Source organism: Callospermophilus lateralis, chromosome 10 (assembly GCF_048772815.1).
Source record: "Callospermophilus lateralis isolate mCalLat2 chromosome 10, mCalLat2.hap1, whole genome shotgun sequence".
NCBI classification, from domain to species: Eukaryota; Metazoa; Chordata; class Mammalia; order Rodentia; family Sciuridae; genus Callospermophilus; species Callospermophilus lateralis.
The window spans coordinates 117,543,062-117,565,112 of NC_135314.1; the positions used below are offsets into that span (position 1 = coordinate 117,543,062).

At 36.1% G+C, this 22,051-nt stretch overlaps 1 protein-coding gene across 1 annotated transcript in view; it reads left to right on the forward strand.

The window, feature by feature from the left end:
- The window catches only part of Slc9a9 (solute carrier family 9 member A9), a 537,107-nt gene that overhangs the window by 314,606 nt on the left and 200,450 nt on the right, over positions 1 to 22,051 (forward strand). Inside the window, exons 10-11 of the mRNA XM_076867799.2 lie at positions 12,527 to 12,640; positions 14,253 to 14,364. Of these exons, the coding sequence (XP_076723914.1) occupies positions 12,527 to 12,640; positions 14,253 to 14,364 (226 nt within the window). The remainder of the gene's footprint in view (positions 1 to 12,526; positions 12,641 to 14,252; positions 14,365 to 22,051) is intronic.

Consider the following 22,051-nt stretch of genomic DNA (forward strand, 5'->3'; position numbering starts at 1 on the left):
AAGGCTTATCAAAGGAATTTAAATATGATCAATATACTAATATAAACAATGGAGTTTATTAGGACTACATAACATAAAGCAAATAGCATCTTGAAATCTTTAAGCTGGTTATACAATTGTTATTTCAGACATGTGCTTCAACTTCTAACTCTAAAACACTAGAGGTGAAATCCGTTTGATTCTAGTGTTCTGTGTTAGTCCTGACAATCTGATGCATTTTACTGTGAAACAGCCAATCATGAAACAATCTTAATAGCACCTTCAAACTTAGATATTTCAGTTTGCAATATCAAGGAAATGGGATTGTACTGAGATATGAAACATAGCTCATGATATCTGGGGCTCAATATTCTGTTAGTTGCCAGTGGTAAATTTGCATGTAGAAAGAGCACATATGTTCTCATAGTAGATGGGGTGGTACACCCTCATGCATGTCTTGAGTGATTGTCACCCAGGTGACTGTCAAGGGCTGGGATATCAGTATTTAATCCATATGCATAAATTCTAAGAATCCTAGATTATTAGAAATCTTAGTTTTTATTTATATATTGTTATGGAATGCAAGTCTATGCCCCCCAGAATTTCAATTAATACGTTGAAATTCTGTTCCCCAGTATGATTGGTATTTGGAGATGGGGCCAATTAGGAGGTAATCAGGTAATGAGAGTAGACCCCCCTCTTAATGGAAAGAATTGCTTCCTCTCCCAGTGCTCTCCATCATGTGAGGATGTCATGAGATGATTGCCATCTGCAAACCTGGAAATGTGGCTTCAGACACTGGATCTGGGCTAAGATGTGGCTATTCTTCATCCTCTCACTCAAGATTTAGCACAGGCTATTTACAAAGATAAAAGACACACAAGTAAGGTACAACACCTAGAGTTACCCTTTATGTCATCTGTGAACTTTGAGTGATAATATCATCTCACTGTGCATTCATATAACAAATAGACCACCCTGAGGAGGCATACTGATAATGTGGGTTATTCATGTTTGATCAGCTTATATAAGAGGTATCTCTGTCCTGCCCCCTCAATTTTGCTATGAATTCAAAACTGCTCTGAAAAGATACTCTTTAAAAAACCGCACCCAAGATGAATAAGAAAGGAGACTGAGTAGCTAATGAAAAAAGTTAAATAAAAAGGAGGAGTATTAACCTTTTAGAAATTTGATAATGTGTGAAAATTTAATAGCAGTGCCTAGTATTAATAGCAGTGTTTCTCTTGATTTATTTATTAAGGGATTTTTTTTAAAGCACAATTTTAATTTCGGCAGAAAAATTTATTGTTTCAACTAGCTAATTTTCTTTAGCGAGTATTTATTGGCGAAAGCATAGAGAAACTAATTATATTATTCACAACTTTTAATTTTCCTAGGGCAAGTACTATTAGGTTTACTGAAAAGACCCTTCTGAGAAAACTTACAAGAATATAATTGTCTTTAGTACAGTCCCCACCCCCAACCTTGGCAGATGCAAAGGCCTCACAGTCTAAACTGTGAAGCCCCCAGAAAAATGTTTAAAAACTAATAAGACTGTTGAATGAAAAGACCAGTTGCTGTCTAAATGGTAGAATAGCCTACTACTACAACAATTCTGATAGAAATCACCCAAAATGCCAGACCCAAGTTGTACCAAATAAAACGATACCCTGTGCAACTTATTTTTTATGAACCAGAGAAATAAAAGTAGGAGAGGTGGTGAAAAGTGATAGAGAGTTAAATTGCAGCTCAACCTATGAAAGATTTTCTTACAGAAACACATAATGTCCAGAAACTCCATTTGCATCCTTAGGCGGTATTGAAGTTTTGGCTTTTGGCAGTGTTCAGTGGCAGAGGGGGTAGCCGGTCCCTCCACTGACCGGAGTGTTGGAGAAATTAAGAATTGGCTAGATGCTTGGACTGTACACAAAATGATTCTCCCCTTGAAGTCTGGTGATTCTAAACTCTGCATTTGTGAGTGTGTGTGTGTGAGTGTGTACACACAAGCACATGTGTATATTTAATTTCAATAAAATATATCTAAAGCCAATCTTATTTTAGGACCAATATTTATTGCTTATCAGTACCCTGGGAATAAACACTTTGCAAAACTGCATAAGAAGCTATTATTAGCTTAATGGTATATTAGCAAAAAATGCAACCTTACAAAACACCATACTTCTGCTTTATTAGCAAAAAAAAAAAAAAAACCTAAAAAAAGAAAAATCAAATGGTGTTTACTGGCTAAAGTAATTTAGCAAATCCAGAGAAAATAGCCTTCCCTTTAAGTTAGAAGCTTGAAGATTTCAAGAAAATCAGGCTACAGTATTTGCTCAGTATTTATTCAGTTTAATGAAGCTCAATTCCTTGCAGCTGTAACTACATTTATTTCTTATATTAACTTTACTTACTTAATGATGCCTATTCATCTTCCTAAAATGTGTTTTGTTGTGTTTTTATAGGCTGTGCTTTTGAAATTCTCGTGGTTTTAAAAAGTAAAATTAGGTTTACAAAAGACAATGAAATGCAAGAGATGAGAGAGGGCTGAGCAGCGGGCAGGGTGTGCAGGGGCCCCGTTGTCTCAAACAGGGAGAAACACCTCAAAGAAGCATGGCAGTGGCATGTCATTGCTACTGTGGGGACAGGACGGGAGAGTCCTGCCAACTTGAAGAATCTGATCTTAGATTTGGGGCCCAGCTCCTACAGGTTGGGTAGAGATGGAACATTCAAACTGGACAAAGTTTATTTCATTTTAGGCACATATGTAATCCATATGTACAATGTCGCTCTCTCTTTCTTGCTACACACACACACACACACACACACACACACACACACATACACATTAAAGCTATGTAGTCATTATCCTATTTCCCTGGAGCACAGTGGAAACTCCAGAATTACTCCAAGGGAGAAATGGGTGATAAAGGGGGGTTATTTGGAAGGTTTGTCTTAAAATTACAAATACATGGCAAAAGCTCAGTTTTTACTCTTGAATGATTGCAGGGTAAGGAAGATGGGAGATTGACTCAGATGGGCCAATTGAAAAAGACATTTGAGAGAAGATAAGATGTCCCATATGAAGCTACTCCTTCTCAATTAACTTCCACTTCTCAATTAACTTCCACTAATTGAGAAAAAGGAATTTCCCTTTTGGGTAAATTTATTTCTTCACTTGAAAATAAGCTTCACTTCATTTGAAAGATGTGGGATCACAGACATCCTTCCAACCCCAGAGTTGTTCTGATGAGCAAACAAAAATGTATATGTAACAACAAGTGCTTCCCCAACAGTGAAGTATTGCGAATGTTCATTAGAAGTTCCAAGCAGATACCTTGTGGCTTCTGAACCTGAATCCCATGCCCTGGGGAAGCCGCTTGCTCTGGGAGGAGTGGTAGGGGCCTGGACAGAACCAAAGACAACTCAGGTCGTCCCTGGGCTGTGTGTGACTTGAGTGACTGTACAGATGCCTTCAAGTGCAGTTTCCACAACTACAAAATGGGAATAATGTTACCAATGCATGGGTTTTCTTGCCTTTATAACACAGATCATTTAAAAAAATATTTTAGAGTGAAACCGCTTCATATATTTCCTAGAAAAATTTAAGTCCAAAAAAATAGAAGCCCCATTAGTGTTATTCTGTTTGAGAAGTAATAATATTGACATTATTACAATTTCCAATTTCCTTTTCCTATAAATCATCAGCTTCATAAGGGAAGGCTAAGTCTGGAAACCACAGCCTTCAGAATATCCTGGTGGCAAAGATTTCCATTCAATTCATCTCCTACACTGCCTCCACAGCCCCTAGGAACTACTGGATTCACTTTGAACAAATTTTCTGAGTATTTAGGACTACATAAATATTAAAATCACAAGAACCATAATTTATATTTTCAATAGAATTTACTGTAATGGTCCCAATACAGGAATAAAATTATTTACTTATACCACAGCTTGCTCAAAATAGTACAGATGTATTCGATAATATGTAAAAATAGAAATCCGAGGTGTTCTCTAAAGAAAAAATCCCAGTTAGGAACAAAGACAAATTTAATAAAAGAAAACAAAAATACAAACCAAAGTTAATTCTGGAGATAAATTTTCTAAAAAAAAAAGAGCATATTAACTCTTCATTTCAAATTTTATTGCAGTTTGGCAAGTTCTTTATCATCCCAGTTAAAATGAATTTTGAGGCCTTTCTTGAAAAATTAGGTGAAACTCAGTAGCTTGTGTCAAATTGTACCAGGCATAATATAAGGTCTGTTGAGGAATTCATGTGAATTTAATTAGCATTGGTTAGTTAGCCAGATATACTGAACTGCTGTATAATTTTTCTGCATGAACTATAATAATGTGATAAAAATTTCATTCTTTTGTGCAATTAGGAGGAAAAAATCAATCAGAGTTGGTGATAAACATATTTTATAAAATAGATATGATCTTTTAAACTCTTAGTAAGAACAGTAAATAACTCAGGCTAAAGAGCATAGTATCTAAAAGTTCTTCAGAGAAACTTGGCTTGCTGACCAAATTAAATTGCTTAATTAACATATGAATGGTTGCCCTGAACTTTCAGAGTTTTTAAAGGTAGATTGTCCTCTTTTGCAGTTTTAATATTTCTCTAGTCTTCTTTAGCACTATTAACTTTTCTTTTCCTCCTAAAGAAAACCTTTGCTGAGCAAAGATTACTTTAATCTGGATTCTCTCCAAAAGCTCACAAACTGAATTAACGGAAACAAAATAAATGTTGTTTATTGTACTGACCAATAGAAAGATGAATCAAGTTTATTTTTCACTGACCCTGCGTGGGGAGGAAGTAGATTGGAGGTTATTTACGATGAATTATGAGTTGACTTGTTTGAGATTTATTGTTTTTATTGTTAATTTTAAAATTACTGCCTTTGGGACAGAGGATTTTTCTTTCCTTTTTCTTCTTTTTTTTTAAATTTTAATTTTCTCTAAAATTAGCCAATATTTTCACTCCTTTAATGATTGACTATCTGGGACCAGATTCTATCAAGTAAGGTCTAATGGTCAAACTGGTTGTCTGTTGGTGTGGTCTGGCTGTTGCTTTAGATTCTCCTTTTGAAATGTCTTCAGAAGATTTTTCCATGTAAAACCAAACTTGAATTTGCCTGCGGATTTTCATTAAGTGCACCAAGAAGGAAATTATAAGGGCTGTTCATTCAGAGGAATGTTTTTACATGCTATAACTAGACAAAGGAGTGCTAATCAGTATGGCTGGGCTGCACTCCTTTTAAAGGAACCTTTTTAAAAATGCTAACGATCATCTACAATTTAAAATAAGTGAATCTATCAGATTGTCAAAGGTTTTTAAAAATTGATTAAAAAAAATTAATGTTGCCAAGAGTGTGGGGAAAAGAGTACCCTCTGCAAAATGAGTAAAGATGCAAATTGGTTCATTCTTTCTGAAGATCAGACTGGTAGATTGCTTAAAAAGGAAAATTAATGTATAGCTTTTGACAGAGGAGCCCACGTCAGGAGTTTTACCTAATCACACAGATGGGGAGAGATGCCTCTGTGAAGATGCTCAGAGCAACATGGTTTCTAAGTGAAAAAATCTGAATACAGGTGTCTAAGAATGCATACAGTGAAACCAAATGTGGTTAGTAGGAAGATACAAAGGGATTTTGTGCTGCCATTCAAAATTGTACAGTAGATTCAACTTTGTTTTCATGGAAAGAGGCTTATCAAATAGTATTGAGTTAATTAAAGTTATCTATACAAACATATAGCCAGATGTATCTGATGTTATTATGCATGATGACTATATACTTATGGCTATACAAACAGAGAGAGCACTGAAAAAGATGTCTTACAAAAGGAAAATTGGTGTTTTTTCTTCTTTCATTATTGTTATTGTCTTTCTTTCTGCACTTGCAAATAACTTTTAAAGAAAAACACTAGAAACAGGTAGAAATGCCTGTAACCTACCCAAAATAAAAAGATGAAGAGTTGCTGCTAAGCAAGGCTAGAGGAAGCAAACATTAGCAAAGGTTTTTATTCTATTTTAAGATTTTTGTTCTAATTTAATCTAGTTCTTAAAGCTATGAAAGCAGCACAGTTTCATGGTATTAAAAAAAAAAAAAAAAGTAAATGTGTTAGTCAACTTTCATTGCTGTGTCCCTGTGACTAAAATACCTGACAAGAACAATTTAGAGGATGAAAATTTTATTTTGGGCTCATGGTTTCAGAAGTTTAGCTCATGGTTGGTTGACTCCATGGCTCTGGGCCCAGGTGAGGCAGAGCTTCGTGGTGGAAGAGTATGGCTGAGGTAAGTTGTCAGCTCATGGCAGTCAGGAATCAGAGAGAGAGAAAGAGGGCAGGAGAGACACAGTCCAAGGCCACTCCCCAAATGACCTACTTCCTCCAATTATGTCCCACCATTCAGCAATCAATGTATTAATCTAGGAAACTTATTAATCCACTGATGAGATCAGAGTCCTAGTCATTGCCTAAAAGACCCACCTCTGAACCTTGCTGGACTGGTGACAGTGCTTTCCATACAGGAGCTTTTAAGGATATTCCAGACCCAGACCATAATAGTAAACCTCCATAAGGTGACGTGAAAGTTTTGTGGATGTGTATAGGAACACACTCCGATGGATTTGTACATATGCAGACCTATCTTTTATTTCTTCAGCTTACCTTTTCCTGTTTAATAATGGATGTTGGATATCTCCTATATCATCAATACATAATGGAATTCTCTAAAAATATACCATTATATGAAGGTATCATTCTTTTTTTTAAAAAATTAGAGTATTATAGATATACATAGTTGTTGGGTTCATCCTGACAAATCATACGTGAATGGAATTTGATTGCACTTCAGGATCCCTCCCTTTTCTCTCCCCCTTTTCCCACCCATCTTCTCTCCTATCACTCATTCTCCTTCATCTACTCCACTACACTTCCTTTCACTCACCTATTTATTTATATTTGATTGGTTGTTTTTACTTATGCATAAAGGTGAAATTCCCTGGGGCATATTTATATATTCATATAACATTATTTTTTGAGAATGGGGAGTCCATCTTGAGTTTTTCAGGATTTGTTATTTTTTCCTCAAATTTGTGTATAGTGTGTGTGTGTGTGTATACATATATATCACATTTTCTTAATTGAATGTGCTATTATTTAAACATTTCTTATATTATGGATGTTTGTTTCCAAGTTATTTCTAATACAATACCTATACCACTTCCTGATTTAAAAATTATAAACAAAATAACTGATGAATTCTTGAATAATTGATAGATAGGTTTGGTATTCTCATGTAAATTTTTCATTCTTCTGTAATTTATTTGGGTGTAAGATGTGAACTAGGAGTCTATCTTTAGTTTTTCAAGATTTGTTAATTTTTTCTCAAATTTGCCAACTTATATTGTAATATTTGCAAAGAATTTATTTTCTCCAAATTATATAACAAAATTGTAATTTCTCTCTAAATTGATATACATTTATGGTATAAAATGAAATACCACAAAATTGACTGGAGTAGGGGACCTGGCAAAAATGAGTTTCACCTAGAAAATTATATATGCAAGTTGAGGTATCGATGCAGGATTATGGTATCAGGACAACTCTCCTTTGGAAGGCAAATAGAAAATCTGGGTAGTATACAGAAAAGGTGGTATTCAGAAGAATTCGAGGGCACCAGAATAGCCAGAATTTGAAAGGCCAGCTACTGAATAAAAACAAATAAGACTAAAGAATGAAGTAGGCAGGAAAAAATAAAGATAAAAGAAATTAATGAAATGGGGGAAGGGTACAATACAGAAAAATCAACAAAGCCCAAGTTGTTTTATGAAAACACTCTTTAAATTGGAAACTCTCTAAAAAGATTTATCAGAAATGAAAAAGGAAAGAGCCAAATTACCAATGTCAGGTGTGAAAGGAAAAACTAGAAGCAATAAAACATGGAGGATATTATGAACAGCTGTATGCTAATAAATGTGAAAATGTAGATGAATGACAAATTCTTTCAAAATAAAATTTACTAAAATGATACAAAATAATCTAATTCTATATCATGGTTTGAATATGAGGTGTCTCTCAAAACTTCATATGTGAGACAATGCAAGAATTTTCAGAGGTGAAATTATGAGATTATGGGACATGTAGCCTAAATCAGTGGATTAATCCACTTATGAAAATTAACTGAGTGGTAAGTGTAAACAGGTAGGGCGTGGCTGGAAGTCAATGGGAGATGCCTTTGGAGTTTATATTTTGTTCTTGGTGAGCAGAGTGCTTTATCTCTTTCTCTGCTTCTTGGCTGTCATATCCTGAGCTGTTTTATTTCACCATGCCCTCCACCATGTTATTCTACCTCACATTGAACCCAGAGATATGAAGTTAGCTGACCATGGACTTGAATCTCTGAAACTGTAAGTCTAAATAAACTTCATCCTCTAAGTTGTTCTTGTCAGGTCTTTTGGTCACTGCAACAAAAAGCTAACAAACACATATGGGTATCTATTGAAATAATTACTTATATAAATAGAAATCTATCTACAAAGAAACTACAAGCCCAGAATTAGTCTTAGTGTTTCAGCAAGAAAGCAACCAATTTTTTGATACTTATATAACTTTAACAATACAATCTAGTGAGTACTACACAATATATAAGCACAGAAACCTTAAACATATATCAAATCCAATTCAGTGGCATATGAAGAAAGGATAACACATCTTGATCAGTTAGGTTTTATTGCAGGAATGCAAGATTGTTTCAGCATTTAAATCAACTACAGTAATTAACTACTTTGAAAGAATGAAAAAAACATATAATCATTCTAATAAGTGAAGAAAAGGTATTTGACAAAAATCAACACATTCTTATTTTTCATATGACTATTCTTAATACACTAAGAATAGAAAGAACTTGTGTAATCTGTTAAAGAGCTTTCTATAAACTTAATAGAGAAACATTGGAAGTGGGGTTTTTTTTGAGATTGAGAATAAAATTAAAAAACTCATATTACCACTTCCATTCTACACTATACTAGAGGTCTTAACAAGTGTAATGAAACAATAACAAAAAAATATAAAAAGATGCAAAGTGTTGAAAGACTGAAAAGGAAGAAAAAAGCCCAATCTTATTTTATAACCATGTTTCTTAAAAAGAAATTGTGAAAATCCCAAAAAAAGAATCAATCAATAAACTGAGAATTATTAAATAAATTTAATAAAGCTATAAATATAAGATCCATTAAAAATCATATTTGTGAATATAGCAACAAACAATTAGAAAATGAGATAGGAAAAAATTTTATTTTTTATAATAATAATAAATGGTATCAAGCACTTAGAAATAAATCTAAATAAATTATACAAAATCTTATTATAGAAATTACTAAGAGAAATTAAAGAAAACCAAAATAGTGATGAGCATGAAAAATGTTCATGGATTTAGAGCTTTAATACTGGAAAGATGTATATTTTGTCCAAATGTATCTACAAATTCAAGGCAATTCCATCTAAAATACTAGTAGGAAATTTTGGGGCAAAGTAACAGGATGATTTCTAAGTTAAAATGATTGTGTCAAGAGGAACAAGAGTGAATCTGAAAAACAACAAAACCAAATGTTGGCTAGAAGATGAAGCAATTAAAACTGCTGATGGAACTTGTGTACTACATGCAGATACACAGTTAACTTGTAGTGTTTGTCAGTGTTGTATTTCAATGAGCTGAGTGAATAAGTCAAATTAAAACCCTGAGTTATCCAAAGGAAGCCAATCTCTAAACTAAATCTTTAAGACCATAGAACCCCAAGTAATGTGTATAGCAAAAATTCTCATCATATCTCAATAACTAGCAGGGACAGTTAATTTGTTCCATGTACTTTTCCTTTCTCATTAGGGTCATAAATAGATTAAAATTGGGGTTGGGGGAATAGTGGGCAACAATAACAGACTGTTATTATCTGAAAAAGTAAAAAGTTGACCCCATGCCCTTCTGTTTATATTCTAATAGAGTGGAAAATGTCTTTAAAAAACTAGTGCAGAACTGTGGAGGGGAATTTTGATTTAAATGATACACCTCTACTTCAAACCAAAATGATTTCTTTGTCTCTTTAATTCAAAAGTCCACAGGTAGATTTTGCTTTGGTGGAGGTCAAATACAGGTACTTAAATAGTGCAACCAAGACCCAGCTTCTCTCACGACCATTTCCCCTACGATCAGAAGAATGGCAGAAGCTTCCTGGACATCATTTGTGAAACCTTTTGATTTCTCATCCAGTGAGAACACAGGAATCTTTGTCCTGCAAGATCTTTTCCCTGCCAAGACCTCATGGAATTTCTTTTGCTCTCAATATGTCACACCCACTTTGGGACCAAACACATTTCCTAGAGAAACACATTGATTTGAGTAATTTAGTCACAAGGTTACGTGCTTCATATCTGAGCTAGGGAGATGATGTTGAACAAGGGAGACCCTCCAGGGGAATATTGGGGTGTCATCACTTAAGAAGAGACCGAGTAGATTCCAGGAGAAATTATATGAATTTAAATTTTTTTTTTCTATTAATGTTAAAAACTAGGTTGCTGCTAAGGATTAAATACTTGTGCCTTCCCCCAAATTTGTGTTGACTCCTAATTCTCACTGGGATACCATCTGGAGGTGAGAATTTGGGGAGGTAATTAGATCTTGGTGATGGAGACCTCATGAATTGAATTAGCATCCTTATTGTCTAGAAGAGACACAGAGAGATAATTTCTCATCTGTGTGAGGACAAAGCAGGTAGGTGGCCATTTGCAAACCAGGGAGAGGGTCTTTGCCAGCGTGGAAGCTGGCATCTTGATCTTGGACTTCCCAGTCCTCCGAACTGTGAGAAGTACACAACTGTTACTTTAATCACTCAACTCTCACTTTTGGAAAAAGTAAGGTGTTGAGGGCCACAGCCGAGTCAGGATGACGCATGGCATTTTTGCCAGAAATAGTGGTTGAGAGGTGAGGCCAGCGAGCCATTAAGATTATGACTTTTGAGTTCTTGCGGAGTTCCCGTTGAGTTCCGCTTGAGCTCTCGTGGGGATTCCTGAAGAGTTCGCATTGGTTGGGGAGGTGCCGGAGGAGGGATTTCCGGTTGGTGGTTCCTGGAGGAGCCACGCGTGGCGTTCGGGAGAGTTCCTGGGGAGCGTGTGTGGAGTGTGCTGGTGGAGTTCAGAAATAAAATTTGTTCCTCTTGAGTGGCTCGTGATTTGTGCCCAGCCAGACTGCGGCAGTAAGGATATAATGAGGTAGAAAAAGGTTGCCCCTGAGCCCATGTTTTCAAGTTTTCTGTGGCTATTTGAGGAGCATGTTTGTTTATATTACTCTAGAAACATAAAATGAGTGCTCAGGATACTTGATGGCCGATGTCACTGCAGAAGGACCATCTTGGACTGAAAAAGCTGTGTCTTTTTTAATCCTTTCTTTCTATTCCTGGTTTTAAATAACGTTCCTGACAAGATTCTGCTTTTCTTTCTGTCAACTGTCAGGGAACAGGTATTGGGCATTATTTGTGGGGCTGTAAATACATTACATGAAAAAATAATGAGTCCTTAAAAAGTCAAGAGAAATGCCTCCAGAGACGTTTACCTAACCATGATTTATGTAGGTCTGGGAATGAAGTTTCAGAAACTTCCAAAATGAAAAGTCTGCAACGTAAAATAAAGTCTCTTCCAAATCTGCCTTTGTTGCCCCTGGACACATTTCCCTTTTACTTTTAATATGGAAGTTGGAGAACGTTTTTCATGTTCAAGTTAAATTGTTTAGTTAATGGTCTAAGAATAACTCTCAGGCGCATCCCTGGGCATAGCACACTCCATTCTTCTGACGGAATTTGATGTATCTATTGTGTTCTTGCTGCATAAACTGATCCCTGGGATTAATCATTTTCTTTTTTTTACCAGTTAAAAAATGTAGACATTTAATGGATATGCCTACATCAGTCAATTTAATGAGTGTCATTGTCTGGGGCTCGAAATCAACTGATCGTTCTAATGCTAAAATATAATCGAAGTTCATCCTTATTCCAAATTTTCCAAGTTTGTCTCTCTCCTGCCTGCCTGAGGAGGGTAATTTAGTCTAAGATTTTTTTTTAAAAATTTGGTTCTTTGGGGCCTGGGTACTTATGTACATCTCCTGGATGATACATGAAAGGGGTTAAGCCATCCTGCATCATTTACTACAACTCGGTTTATGTTTCTTGAATGGAATATTTTGCCATCTTAGTAAGAATCACTGCATGGCAGGATCATGCTGGTTAGTACTACCTGGGGTAACTCTTGTAGCCTCACAGTTGAAAAGAATGGGCATGTGCCCATGCCTGTGGCCTGTGTCACCAGGTAGAGAGAGAACCAGGTAAGTCAACTGACCTGACAGAATTGGTGGGGACCACAGGCCCCAGAGAGGCTGATCACATTGAATGGCTTTCCAGATGACAGAGAACCACCAGTTCATCAAACACAGTTCCCAGAATTTCAGTGGGCGGAAGCCTGAGTGATAATTAATGGTTTTTGGTTTCTGTTTTATTTTCAGTTGTTTGAATTCATGAACTTTTTGGCCGAGAATGTCATCTTCTGTTACATGGGCCTGGCGCTGTTCACCTTCCAGAACCACATCTTTAATGCTCTTTTTATACTTGGAGCCTTTGTATCCTTTGAAATACAAAACATGGGGTGATGAGAGAAGAGAGACAACTAGTGACTTTTAAATGTACGACCTCAGTTTCCCTGTGAGGCTCAAACTCAGGCAGATAATGCCATTTCCAGTCAGGAGAGAAAAACATCCTAGCAAATTGGGGACTTCATTAGATACCTGTAGTTCAGGATAAGACATTTGGAAAATACTGAGGGAAATAAGAGGGAACACTAAAGGAGAGTGACATTTTTAAAGTATTCCAAGTATGTTTAGCTAAAAATTTATAAATCATTTACATAAAAATTATGTCAAGACATATCTTATGGGAAATGTATTTAATTGGAATTCGTACATCAAAAGGCAAGCAGGATTATTAAGCTTTGGAGATGTTTTCATTGCAAGATGGTAAAATTATTTTCTCAATGATGGCCTTGGAACTAACATAGAGTGAGGAACTGATGAAAGTTGCATGATAGATATACTCTCAACATTATAAATATTGTGCACATGTAAAATTGTTTCAATAAGAAAGCATCTTTGCTTTCCCAAGAGGACAGATAAAATCTAGACTTCGTCTTCAATGCAGAGGACTTTCATATTCATAGGCTTGGGGCAGGAAGCATTCCCAATGGGAACAGATATCTGCCTAAAGGGACACTGAGCCACTAGGAATGTCCCCAGGCATGGTTAGCAGCTGCGTCCCTCTTCCTATGTGGAAAATGAGAAGATACCTTCTTGGAGCACTGGTAGATCATCCTCACAGCCAGGAGAGCTGACCCTTCTTATAAAGCTATCCTAACTAAGCACCTGCACTTACCATCTCCTTCTCCTTTCACTGAGCATTCAGCTGAACTCTCAAATTAGCCTATCATGCTAATTTCATCAGATTCTGACTCTGTCTTATTCTCAAATTTTATTCAAAACCAGGATCTAAGGAGAAAGCTCCCTCTTCCCAAATAATGTTACTCTATTGAGAACAAACCACAACAGACCATCAGGAACGGAGTCAAAGACAGCAAAAAAAGAAGAGATGGATACACCAGTATTTTCATAGATTTTTTTTACTTCTACAACCTTGATTTTAATAAAATGCCTCTTAAAGCGGCAGTTGTATCACATATTTAGACAGACAATTCCTCTCAAAATTAAATCCACTAAAAAAGAAAAAGGGAAGCAAAACTGGCTAGATACGAGTGTATAAACTGATGGAAAGTGAGATGCGAATCATGAGCAGAAAAGTGCATTTGTCCTTTCTAAAGCGCTGCTTGAGAAGATAATGCCAGGAACAGTCGCTGCCTCACATTTCACAGCAGAATTGAGGATGGAGCCAGTCATTGGCGCCATAAATGTGATGAGAAAATTCACAGTGATTGAAACGGTATGGGGCTAACAATTTTAAATCAAGTATGTATTCAAAGACAGGCAGAGTTCTCTATGATTTCTGGAAAGGAATTGACATTGAGAGATGACTTCTGGAAGCAAGATGGACAGGTAGGCATTGACATGTTTATCTTTGTTTTCTGGGTCGTAATATAGAGCAGCTTAAGGACACAATATTTAAGCTCAGAGTCAACCCCTCGTCACAGTGACATTTTCCTCAACGCGTCCTTGTGCTTGTCTACAGCTCGCAATTTTTGTTGCCAGAGCCTGCAACATATATCCCCTCTCCTTCCTCCTCAATCTGGGCCGAAAACAGAGGATCCCCTGGAACTTTCAGCACATGATGATGTTTTCAGGTATGTGAACTGCATTGTGCTCACACAGTATTACACAACCAGGGACACCACAAGGAGCCCAGGGACACCACGAGGAGCCCGAGAGACCCACCGTACCCAGCACCCTGCTGGTATTTCCTCAGGGAGAAGTGACAGCAGGATTTCCCTTTCCAAACAGGGAATGCCACTGAAGAGAACTCATTGATATATAGCATCTTGTCAGAAATAGGCCAAAGGTGGCCATTTCACTTTCCCCTGACCTGTTTCAAATCAGCTTCCACACGGAGGAAATTGAATTATCTTTTGGGGAACAGCATGATTAGGGTAAGTGGTGAGTGATCAGTGCCATCCTCATCCAATGTTAAAGTTACTTCTTAGAATCCCTGCTCCTTCCCCATGCCACGGTCCGGAAACTTCTCGTGGTGACCACAAAAGCAAATTGGATCTAAGAATGCTCTGTTATGAGTTGAGAGAATAGATGTGAACTGAGCACTCGGCAGATGCCCAACAGGAGTTCCGGGCTCTGGTTGATGAACCAGCGAGATCTCTGCTCCCAAGGAGCTTATATTGTAATCACTGAAACCCCACCCAAAGGCTCCTTCCAAAAGAGCACAAGATGACTCTTTTGACAGCTGAACAACTCTGGAGATTGAGGTTTCTTTCTATCCAATACGTTTTCCACCCATCACTCTTCTTTGGGTACATAGTTCCTAGACCCTACATGTGTTCTAGGTACACTTGTAGCACACACAGCAGCAGTTTATTGGAGGATATACAAAACCAGAAAAGAAAACTGCTATCAGAATAGTACCAACAAATAGAATCGAGGGCACCCAGGGGCCTATGGAAAAAGTGAGAGAAACTAACACTGATATTTGCTATTTGCTGCTCACTGTCATCAATCCTGCGAAGCAAACATTAATACATTTAGTTGATGAGAAAACAGAGGTTCAGGATCTCCAAGGGGTCAAGTAGCTTGGTCAAGGAGAAAAGCACCCCTGAACCTAGCTCTGTGAGACTCCCACCTCCAACCCCACCAACTACCTAAAAATTCACATTCTTAAAAGTAGTACCAGGCACAAAAGGTTTATTTCACCTTTAGGTCTATTCTAGCCTCTTCCACACAGTGGAACGGGGACAACTCCTAGATTGAGAATGAATTGTTCAATCACGTACAGACAAATGAAGATCCAAGGTTAGAGAGCACCCTCTGAGTTTTCTGGCAGGACTTCCTGATATTTCCAGACATGGTAGGGTGAGAGAAAGAAGCATAAAGAAGGTGATGTGTTTGCTAAGTGACCTTTGGGCTTAAATCAACAATGAACTTTGGCAATGAGTGGACTTTCATTATGGAAAAGCAAGAGGTACATTTGATCAGTTAACAAATAGGAGGCTAAGATCGGGTTGCATTTTTGCAAAGCATTACTAGGATCTGGAAAGCATTCATCCTTTTTTTCCCATCAAAATATCTATAGCTTTAATCTGGAGCACAGCAGTTTATTTTCAAAACTTGGATATTATTTTCAACATTGCTTTTTTTTTTTTTTTGTTTTGACAATGAGAATAATGTGAGGTTTTTGATGATCATGTTGGGAGGCAAAGTGTCTGCTCAAATGGCCACCTGGCTTGATCATTTCTCTGGGCTTTGGCACCTTCTAAGTTTGCTTAGCTGTAGGATTAGAACTTCAGTAAAACCCGATAGAAGTCAGCAGTATGGTGAGTACAGCCAAGGGTTGTGAGAAGAGACCCATAATTTAATGAGGGCTTTATGATATTTCAAAGCAGGGGTTAGCAAACTATGAGACCCAATCCGACGACCCATGCTTATTTTGTTTATGAAGTTGTAGTTTAGCTACACCCCTTTGTTTACATAGTGCCTGAAACTATTTTTGCATTTTAGGAGGGAAGTTGAGTAGTTGTACCATAGACTCCGTGGTTTGCAAAACCTAAACGATTTACTCTCTGCCCCTACTCTAAAGCATTCTCACCCTCCAGAAGGAAAACAATAACACCCCTCACATCAATGGGGTGGGCATTACTAGTTTAATCCATGGGAATGCCAATCAGCTAATTCTCATCATTAAAAAGACCAGCATATCCAGTTTTAAGGACACCTACCTGCATGTGACATTGATGTCCAGAGAATACCACCATTGTGTTGCACATTGAGCATCTTTGTCATCCACCAGACACTGAGTCACCGTTAGTAATTTATCAGCTTAAATGCAAGGGTCGCAGTCACCATGGGTTAAAGTGGGCCTCTTTCTATGTATTTGACTAGATTTTTGTCGTATACACTTTTCACATTAAAATGAATCTGAACAACAAAGAGATTGGTTTCTTCAGATTTTTAACAGTCATCTTATTATATGTTAATAATATTGATAGTATTCCTTGGTAGGGTAGAAAGAACATTGGAATTTCCATTAAACAGCTGTCTTAGCTTTCATGGGAGGACATTGCAATGTTAGCTAGTTACGTAACAGAACCAGAGATGCTATAACTCAACAGTCAATTTTACCTTCCCAGGAGCTTACAAGGACACCAGTTTGAGACTCAACAGTACACAGTAGGATGGGTGTTAGTGTTGTCTCTCTCTTTCAAAAATTTTTTATTGTGGTTACAACACGCATAACAAAATTTACCATCGTAACCATTTGTAGGTGCGCAGTTTAGTGTCAATACATTCATACAGTTGTGTGGCCACCACCACCACCATCTCCATACTCCCTCCAACTCCTAAAATGGAAGCTCTTTACCCCTTAAACAATAACTCTTCACTCCCCCTCCTCTCGCTCCGTGGCAACCACCTTTCTCTTTTCTGTCTCTGATTTTGACTATGCTAGCTGCCTCATTTAAGTGGAATCTTATAATATTTGTCTTTTTGTGACAGGCTTATTATTATGTCCTCAAAGGTTATCTATGTTGTACCAGATTATAGAGTTTCTTTCCTTTTAGAGACTGACCAATATTCCTCCATATGTATCTAACATACCCTGCCAGTCCATTCATCCATCAACAGATGCTAGGGTGACTTCCATATTTTAGCTCTTGTTAAAACCTGTCGCAGTGAACGTGAGTGCACACATGCCTCTTTAAGACTTGCTGTTGGTTCATTTTGATGTATATCCAGAGATAGAACTGCTGAGCCGTGTAGTGATTCTATCCATTCCTACTGTGTTCCAAGGTGGCTGGACCATTTGGCATTTCTACCAACCATGCACAGGTATTCTAATGGTTCCACATCCTCACCAACATTTATCTTCTGGTGTTTTTTTTTTTTTTTTCTTTTTTAATAGTAGCCATACTAGTGGGTATGAGATGATAGCTTGCTGTTTCGATTTGCATTGCCTCAATTGTTAGTCATATTAAGCAGCTTTTCATGAAATTTTTGGCCATTTGTATATCTTCTTTGGAGAAATGTCATTCAAGTTTTTGTGCCCATTTTAAAATCATGTCTTTTGTCTTTTCATGTTGAATTTTAGACTTTCTCTGTTGCCTGGAAACTAACCCTTTATCAGATAGGTCATTTACAAATATTGCCCCTAGTTCCATTTGTTGCTATTTTTACTTGTTGGTATTGTCTTTTGATACAGAGCATTTTAAAAATTTTTATGAAGTCTGATTTGTGTGTCTTTCTTTTGTTACCTGTGCCTTTGGTGTTATACTCAAGAAACTATTGAAAAATCCAATACTTTGGGCCAGATTCAGGGTGCAGACCTCTAATCCCACCACTAGAGAGGCTGAGGCAGGAGGATCCCTTCAGCTCAGGAGTTTAAGATCAGCCTGGGCAACACAGTGAGGCCCTGTTTAAAAAAAAAAAAAAATCTAATGTTGTGATGTTTTTTACCCTATGCTTCTTCTAAAAAAATGTATAGTTTAGCTTCTACTAAGGTTTTTAGTTCATTTTGAGTTGAGTTTTATATGTCATGTAAGGTAGGTGTCCAATTTGACACCTTTTAAAAAATTTGTTTTTAGTTATAGGTGGACACAATATCTTTATTTTATTTTTTACATCGTGCTGAGGATTGAACCCACTCCCTCATGCATCCTAGGCATGCACTCTACCTCTGAGCCACAATCCCAGCCCCCAGTTTGATTCGTTTGCATGTGGTTATTCAGTTTTTCCAGAATCGTTTGTTGTAAACACTGTCATTTCCTCATGACTGACTGGTCTTGGCAACCTTGTCAAAAATTATTTTTCCATATATGGGAGGGTTAATTTCTGTTCTCTCTACTCTACTCCACGTCACCAGTGCCTTTGTCATTTATATGTCTCTCTTTCTGCCAGGGCCACACTGTTTGACTGCTGTAGCTTTGCAGCAAGGTTTGAAACCCGAGTTCTCTAACTCTGTTCATCTTTTTTTTTTTTTTCAAAATTGTTTTGTTACTGGAGATCCCTTGAGATTCTATATGAATTTTCTATTTTTTAAAAAATTTTTAATTTGTTTTAATTGTTTAATGTTTACATGAAAGTAGTATGCATTTATGGGGTACAATTTCTCATTTTTCTAATTGTACATATTATAGAATCACATTTGTCTGCAGTCATATATACATACATAAAGTAATAATGTTTCATTCGACTAACCTCCCTATGCCCATATCCCCTCCCTCCCTTCCCCTCCCTTCACTCCCCTCTACCTAATCTAAGGTAATAATATTCTTCCCTAGTGCCCCCTCATTATGAATTACCATCCACATATTAGAGAAAACATTTGGCTTTTGGTTTTTTGGAGATTGCCTTATTTCACTTGTGATTTTTTAAGGCTAGCATCCTCAAAAAAAAAAAAAGCATTTGCATTTTGATGGGTGTTGTACTGGGTAATACTGACATCTTAATACTATTAAATCTTATAATCCATGAGCATCGGAAGTGTTTCCACTTATTTATGTCTTCTGGAGTTTCTGTAAACAGTGTTTTGGAGTTTTTTGTTTGTTTGTTTTTTAGTTTTTTAGATTTCTTTTTTATTATTTATTTATTTATTTATTTTTCATTACAATTCTTAATGTTTTGGAGTTTTCATTGTCCCAATCTTCCAACTCCTTGGTTAATTCCTAAGTATTATATTGTTTTGCTATTATAAGTGGAAAAACTTTTATAATTTTATTTTCAGATTGTTCTTGGTTGCTATTACTGATTTTGCTGTGTTAACTCTGTACCCTGCAACTTTACTGAATTTATTTATTACCACTAATAGTTTTTATGTGTGTGTGAAATCTATATGGTTCTCTGCATGTAAAATCATATCATCTGTGAATAGAGACTGTTTTACTTCTTTTTTTGCAATTTGAATGCCTTTATTTATTTTTTCTTACCTAATCACTAAGAATAGAATTTTGAGTACTATGTTGAAGAGAACTGATAAGAATGAACATCTTTACCTATTCTTGATCTTATAGAAAAAGCCTTCAGTTTTTCGCCATTGAGTATGATATTTGCTATAAGTTTTTCATACAAGATTCTTATTATGGTGAGATGCTTTCTTTCTATTCATAGTTTGTTGAGCTTTCATTTTGGTGGTATGGAAGTCATAAAAGATAGTTTGATTAGGCTGAGGCTCAGTGGCAGAGTGCTTGCCTAGCATGTGTGAGTCACTGGGTTCGATCCTTAGCACCATATACAAATAAAATAAAGGCATTCTGTCCATCTACAACTACAAAAAAAAGAAATTTAAAGATAATTGGGTTTTGTCAACTGAAAAAAACATGCAGTTTTTTCCCTCCTTCATTCTGTTAATGTGGTTTGTTACATTGATTGATTTTTGTATAACAAACCATCTTTGCATTCCAGGAATAAATCTCACTTGGGCATGATGTATGATCCTTTTAATCTGTGCTGAATTTGATTTGCTATTACTTTATTTTGTTGAGGATTCTTGTATCAATGGTCATAAAGGATATTAGTCCATGGTTTTCTTATAGTGTCTTTGGCTTTGGTGTGGGGCTAGTTATGGCCTTTTAGTAAGAATTCCGTGTTTTCCCTTCTCCAATTTTTGGACAAGTTTTTGCAGAGTAAATATTAGTTCTTCTTTTAAATATTTGGTACAAGCCAGGTGCAGTGACATACGACCATAATCCCAGAAACTCAGAAGTCTTAGTCAGGAGGATTGAGGGCTTGAGGCCAGCCTGGGCAGCTTAATGAGACCCTGTCCCAAAATAGTCATTTAAAAAAGGACTAGAAATACAGCCCAATGGTAAAGCACCCCTGGGTTCAACCCTCAGTACCAAAAATTAAATGAAAATTAAAAAATGAATGTTTGGTATAAATCACCCATGTAGCCATCAGGCCCAGAGTTTTTCTTTGTAAAAAGACATTTTATTACTGATTTAGTCTTCTTAATAGTTGTAAGTCTATTTAGATTTTCTATTTCTTCATGCTCTAGTTTCAGTAATTTTTCTCCCTAGAAATTTATCCATTTCATTTGTTACCCAATTTGTTGGCATAGAATTCTTTACAGAACTCTCTTCTAATTGTTCTATGATTTTTCATGTTTCTAGAATGGGTAATGATGTTCCCATTTCCATGTCTTATTTTAGTAATCTGGATTTTCTTTCTTTGGTTTCTTAGTACATCTAGCTAAAAGTTTGTCAATTTTGTTGACTTTTTCAAAGAACCATCTTTTAGCTTCATTGATTTTTCTCTATTATTTTTCTTTTTTAAATTTCATTTATCTCTACTCCAATCTATTACTTCCTTTCTTCTGGTAGTTTTAGAATTAGTTTGTTCTTCTTATTTTTTCTCCAGTTCCTTAAATTATAAAGTTAGGTTGTTAATATTCATTGCTTTTTAATATGTTTATAAGTATAAACTTCCTGCTTTACTCTATTTTTGTTAAGTCCCCAAAGTTTTGTTACATTGAATTTTTATTTTCATTCATTTCTTGGTATTTTCTAATTTTCCTTCTTACTTCAGCTTTATCCATTTGTTATTTAAAACTAAATTTCTATGAATTCATGAATTTTTTAGTTTTACTGCTGTTATTGATTTCTAACTTAATCCCAATGTGATTGGTGAATTTTGCTTCATATGATCTATATATTTTTAAATCTATTGAGTTTTAATTTGTGGTCTAACATATGGTCTATCCTAGAAAATGTTCTGCATGCTCTTGAGAAAAATATATATGCCGCTGTTTTTAGGTAGAATACTCTGTTCATCTGTTGCATCTAGTAAGTTCAATATGTTAAGCCCTCTCTTTCTTTATCATCTGTCTGGCTGTCCTATTCATTATTGGGAGTAGGGTACTGCAATCTGTGTTATTATGGTACTATCTATTTCCCCCTTCAATTCTGTCAGGCTTTGCTTTGTATATTTTATGGTCTGTCATTAGGTACATACATGCCTATGGTTGTTATTATCTTCTTGCATTGAACTTTTTATTAATATGGGATGTTCTTCTTTATCTCTGTAAACTTGGTTGATTTAAAATATATTTTTCTCTGATATTAGTATGGCTACTACTTCTCTCTTCTGATTACCATTTGCATAGAATATATTTTTCTGTACTTTCACTTTCAATCAAATAGTGTCTTTGGATCCAAAGTTTCCTGTAGACAGCCTAGAATTGGATCATATTTTTTATCCACTCTACCAGTTTTGATTGGAAAGCTTAGTATAGTTGCATTTTAAAGTAATTACTGATAAGAAAGGACTTCTGTCATTTTTCTATATGTTTTCAGATGCCTCAGAACTTTTCCTACTTGT